This window comes from Paroedura picta, chromosome 8 (genome assembly GCF_049243985.1).
Source record: "Paroedura picta isolate Pp20150507F chromosome 8, Ppicta_v3.0, whole genome shotgun sequence".
NCBI lineage: Eukaryota > Metazoa > Chordata > Lepidosauria > Squamata > Gekkonidae > Paroedura > Paroedura picta.
The window spans coordinates 2,292,979-2,298,234 of NC_135376.1; the positions used below are offsets into that span (position 1 = coordinate 2,292,979).

Consider the following 5,256-nt stretch of genomic DNA (forward strand, 5'->3'; position numbering starts at 1 on the left):
TACTCTTGACAAAGAAGATTTATTCAGAGATCACAAAGTCACGCATACAAGAGAGTACACAGAAATGCTTCCTGATAATTTAACAAAATTCTAGTACCATTGCGAGTGAAGAACAGGTTCCAGAATACAAGTTATGTATATTCACTTTTGTCCCTTGGCCATGTTCATTTTATTTTTATTTCTTTAAGGCATTTATAGTCAGCCTTCCTGCATATGGTATCTTTGGCTACTGGGCAATAAACAGAGGAAAAGAATTCACAAGGAATGAAATTGGAGTCACTGTGGGTGGGCAGGTAGTTGTGAGTGTCCTGCATTGTGCAGGGGGTTGGACTGGATGACCCTGGAGGTCCCGACTCTAGGATTCTATTCTATAGCTTCTCAATGAACAATCAATTGCATCAGCATTATAAGCAATAAAGCCCAGCATATCATCATTATGTAACAAGAACAACTTTGGAGAATGAAAGAATGTTTGCCTAGTTTGTAAAAAAAAAGAAAAAAAAAGAATGAGGTTCCATATTTAATGTGTGAAGAGGGGGGGCATCTACAGTTAAGATCCAAAGTGGGGGGGGGGACATTGCTATAAAGAAGAATTTGGAAAGGGGGGGAGCACAAAATTAGGATCTACTCACAGGCAGGCAAACTATTCTGCACAAAACTTTGCCTTGTTCAACTATTTAAAAATGCCGATACAGGGGGTTATTCTCGTGCAGAAATGATCTGGATTTAAACTGCAGGTTTCTACATCAGTCATAAACTGGTGTGATATCAAACTGACCACTGGGGAGACCAAAACACTCGTGGGACAGAAAACCAATGAAGAAACTGGAACTTACAAAAAAGGAAAATGAGATGCTGAAAAACCCCATTGCTTGTTTGTATGGTAAATCCCCAACCCCTTAATTGTTTTGAAGCAGAAGAGCAAAAAAAGCTATCAAAATCATGGCAAGGAAAAAAAATACAATTTTCAGACATTCCTCCGACTCAGAGGGAGCCAAAGAACTGTGTATCGCCATCGGTCTGGAAGTACGTATTTCAGTGCACATCCCATGCTTGCATGCCTCGCAGTTGAGTTTATCATGTGGCCCTTCCTGAATTCCCTCAACAGCACAAGGGCGACGGGGTCTCTGGGGTTCTCCATAGCTCTTCTCGAGGATCGTCGAAACCAAATTGTGGAGGACGGTGTCACGGGCCTCCTCATCGAAATTAGGCTCCTCGTACGCGGCCATCGTACATCTCCGGCATTTCTGTCGGAACATCCACATCTTCACCTGGCCTTGGTTCTGAGGCCAGCTCCTCTCCAAGCGTAAGTGGAAGAGGATGGATGACTGAGCGGATTTCCAGCCCCTAAAACAACTGGAGCAATCAAAGCTGCTGGGAGAGACGAATGAGACAATTTGCCAGGGAGAACTCACAGCCAATTCAAAACCATCACCCGTTCTTCCTCGCTCTCGCATCTTGCTTGATCGCCATGCAAACCCTGATCGCTCCAAGCTATGTCTACCTCCAGGCAGGGCCTCCAGTCACAGTCATAGAATCATAGAATCCTAGAATCCTAGAGTGGGAAGGGGCCATGCAGGCCATCTAGTCCAACCCCCTGCTCAACGCAGGATTAGCCCTAAGCATCCTAAAGCATCCAAGAAAAGTGTGTATCCAACCTTTGCTTGAAGACTGCCAGTGAGGGGGAGCTCACCACCCCCTTAGGCAGCCTATTCCACTGCTGAACTACTCTGACTGTGAACATTTTTTCCTGATATCTAGCCTATATCGTTGTACTTGAAGTTTAAACCCATTACTGCGTGTCCTCTCCTCTGCAGCCAGCAGAAACAACATCCTGCACTCCTCCAAGTGACAACCTTTCAAATACTTAAAGAGGGCTATCATGTCCCCTCTCAACCTCCTTCTGTTAGTCCTGTTAGAGCTATTCTCACAGAGCAGTTCTCCTAGAGCTCTCACTGCCCCACCTACCTCATGGGGTGTCTGTTGTGGGGACAAGAAGGGAAAGGTGTTTGTAACCACCTTGGGACTCCTTCAGGTAGTGGGAAGCGGGGTAAAGGTAAAGGTATCCCCTGTGCAAGCACTGGGTCATGTCTGACCCTTGGGGTGACGCCCTCCAGCGTTTTCATGGCAGACTCAATACGGGGTGGTTTGCCATTCCCCAGTCATTACTGTTTACCCCCCAGCAAGCTGGGGACTCATTTTACCGACCTTGGAAGGATGGAAGGCTGAGTCGACCTTGAGCTGGCTGCTGGGATCGAACTCCCAGCCTCATGGGCAGAGGTTCAGACTGCATGTCTGCTGCCTTACCACTCTGCACCACAAAAGAACAATTCCAATGGCCAAGGGTATTTATCACCTGACCACCTTACCTGGCAAAAAGATGACTCTGCACATTCTGGTACCATCCACATGGTGCGGGACTGCAATTCTCGGATGCTTCCAAGGTCCAGCTGTCCCCCGGTTTCTGTATCTTCATCAGCAGAGCGAACTTTTCCTTCCAGCTCTGCAAGTTGTTACGCCCTCCTCTTCTAGACATGGCTGCTTTCTGAAATGCTTCTGTGGCTTTCTCTGCTTGGAAAGGTCTGTGGGGAGCTCCCCAAACAGGAGGCTCGCCTGATCGACTCCTGTCCTGGAGCGGATTGTCTCCTGCTGCCTCTTGGGCTCAACCAGTTCCTCCCTCCCAAAGGCCAGGATTACAGTTGCTGAGAAACGAAACCCAAAAGCAGCAGCGTCCCGTTTATGAAACGGCACTTCCTCCACACCCTCCCTCCTAGTTCAGTCTTCCAAATCCCTCCATCCCCAACAAGGGTGAGAACTGAAGCTGCCCCCACACCTGCTAAGAAGCTGTGATTGTTTGCTTGGTTAGCATTCTGTTTGCACACCTGTGAAGGCAGGCAGGGAGGTGGGGCAGGCCCAGCCTTGGCCGCTGCCCAGTTTGGATTCTGTGCCCCGTAGGGTTGCCAGCTTCCAGGAAAGACCTGGAGATCTCCCTGAATTACAGCTGACCTGCAGTCAGCAGGAGATCAGCTGGGGGTGGAAAGGGCCAACAAGTCGCAGCTTACAGGAACCGTGAAGGGTATTATTTATCTATCATATGGTGCAGTAATGCACAAAAAGCATATAATAATATAAAATCTGTAGCCAAGTAGATACAACGGTTATGGAGCAGACCCAATGGGGCAATCCCCCTAAATCCCCCTAAATACGCATGTCTAAGTTTTCCATCCACTCCATCGCAGCTGGGGAGAGTACAAAGAGCTCAGCCACATCTCCTTAGAAAGCACGATGCTCACGTTCCTGCAACAGCATTTGGGACTGGTTAGTTTATCCCATTTAAACAACAGGTCTGCCATCTTCCATACTGGCAGGTCAGATCCAGGTGTTTATCAGGTTACGGCTGTCGGGTAGAACTGATTTCATTCCCTAGACGGATATTTTGTGATTGCAGGATTTGTGCAGATCTTCTTGCTGGGCGTTGGGATTTTAGTCTGGCTAGGCCTATGTCAGCCGTGTCTTTGTGGAGGGGCAGCTCTCTGTTTTCAATGCTCTTTCTATGTTCACAAAGGAGAGCATCTTGTAGAAAGGGCTCCATCTAAATTCCTCAGGGTCATGGCGCGTTTGAAAGCAGAGTCCAAGGAAAAATTACTAAGTCCTCTATCACCTTCCAGTTAAAACTCAAACATCAAACTGAGACTATGATGCTTATTTTTGAGGATGATTTCCAATCATCCTGGCGGAAATCCGTGAGATATAAAACAGCAAGATAGGGATTAGCGATGAATTTGCTACTTGAGCAGTAGACAGTGGGATATAGCCAGAGCTCCTGGGTCCCAGATGCCAGCTAGAAATAACTATGTTCTTGCCCCAGCCTCTTATCTACTCAGTCTGGAGAACAGCAAATAGAGAAAAGCCTTTATTTCAGCCAGAAGGTCTTCCCTGCTCACAGCAGTATTAGAAGGCCATTAAGAGCATCCCTCTGTCTCAAAGACCGGCCCTGGGAACGTGGGAAGGTGGAAACTGTGGGGCATTTTCTGCTTCGCCACACGATGAGATACGTTTATACTTCCAACTCTGGACAGGTTTTCGGGCCAGTCCTCAGTTGGTAAGATGAAACAACTGCCGAGCAATGAGAAATTTCAAATTACAGCATGGGCTGCTAAATTTTGTGTGGCCACTGTCAAATTACGTATTAACCCCGGAGGATAATAGTTGCACACAGAGATGCGCGGTTTCATGGTCTTTGTTTTATCATTCACATATCTTAGCAACTTAGCAACTTTTAAATTATGTTGGTCTAAAATTAAATTATATTGGTCTCAACGACTTAATAGTAATGCTTTGATTTGAATGCCCTTTCTTCAGTCACGGAGAAGAGAATCTTGCCCTCGGAGATGCCGGGGAGTAGTGGGACACAGCATAGGTCACCAGTTTGGTGTCGTGGTTAGCAGTATGGACTTCTACTCTGGCAAGCCTGGTTTGATTCCCCGCTCGACGCTCACATGCAGCCAGCTGGGTGACCTTGGGCTTGCCACTGCACTGATAAAGCTGTGGGGAGAGGAAAGGGAAGGTGACTGGAAGCCGCTCTGAGACTCTTTTGGGTAGAGAAAAGCGGCATATAAGAACCAACTCTTCTTCCTCTTCTTATTATTCGTTTAAAAATAAAATTTATATTTTTAAAAAGATTGGCCACAAGAGGGCAGCCTTTCACCATTTTGACAAGCAGAATATTTCAGGGACTCCCCAGAAATCATGGGGCTTTTCTGAACACCAGTGAAATATAGTGAAATACTTACCTAGTATTTACCTCATTATATTCCTGCCACTCTGCATAATGTCACCAACCTCCTGCGTCCGGCCACAAGCTTCTCGCTATATCTGCCATTTTAAAACGCGAGTTGGTGAATTCAAAAAGGTGGATTCACCAACCCAAAAAGTGCTTTCCGTGGAAGCACTAAGTCCGCCTCCAATGTCCCTCCCTCACACCTGCCTCCCTCTCCCTTCTCATGGGGGACGGGAAGTGCTTTTTAAAAACGGAGAACAGCCTGGAGCAACGAATAGGCGCACAAGTGAGCAGGCGATGCCAGAAATAAAAGTATTTTTTCCCAGATTTGTGACACAAAGCATGCCTCTCTAATCACCGCCCCCCCAAAAAAAATCAGGAATGAGATTAATGTTTAAAATCATCAAAGGATAAGGGGCGGCATTGAAAAAGCACTATACATTTATGCATAGGCATTTTAACGGAGAAGTATGATT

The 5,256-nt window shown here is 46.7% G+C and overlaps 1 protein-coding gene across 2 annotated transcripts; it reads right to left on the reverse strand.

Moving 5' to 3' along the window:
• LOC143842809 (receptor-transporting protein 3-like) lies at nt 1–2,767 on the reverse strand. 2 transcript variants are annotated; one of them, XM_077348035.1, is made up of 2 exons: nt 2,370–2,767; nt 1–1,374 (listed from the first exon to the last, which is right to left on the reverse strand). In XM_077348035.1, exons 1-2 carry the CDS (start codon nt 2,534–2,536, stop codon nt 900–902), a joined length of 642 nt encoding a protein of 213 aa, XP_077204150.1. In that variant the 5' UTR covers nt 2,537–2,767; the 3' UTR covers nt 1–899. The 2 variants fall into 2 exon arrangements, with proteins under 2 accessions (XP_077204150.1, XP_077204151.1); XM_077348036.1 differs by having other exon boundaries at nt 1–1,371; nt 2,370–2,760.
• Nucleotides 2,768–5,256: the final 2,489 nt, after the last annotated feature.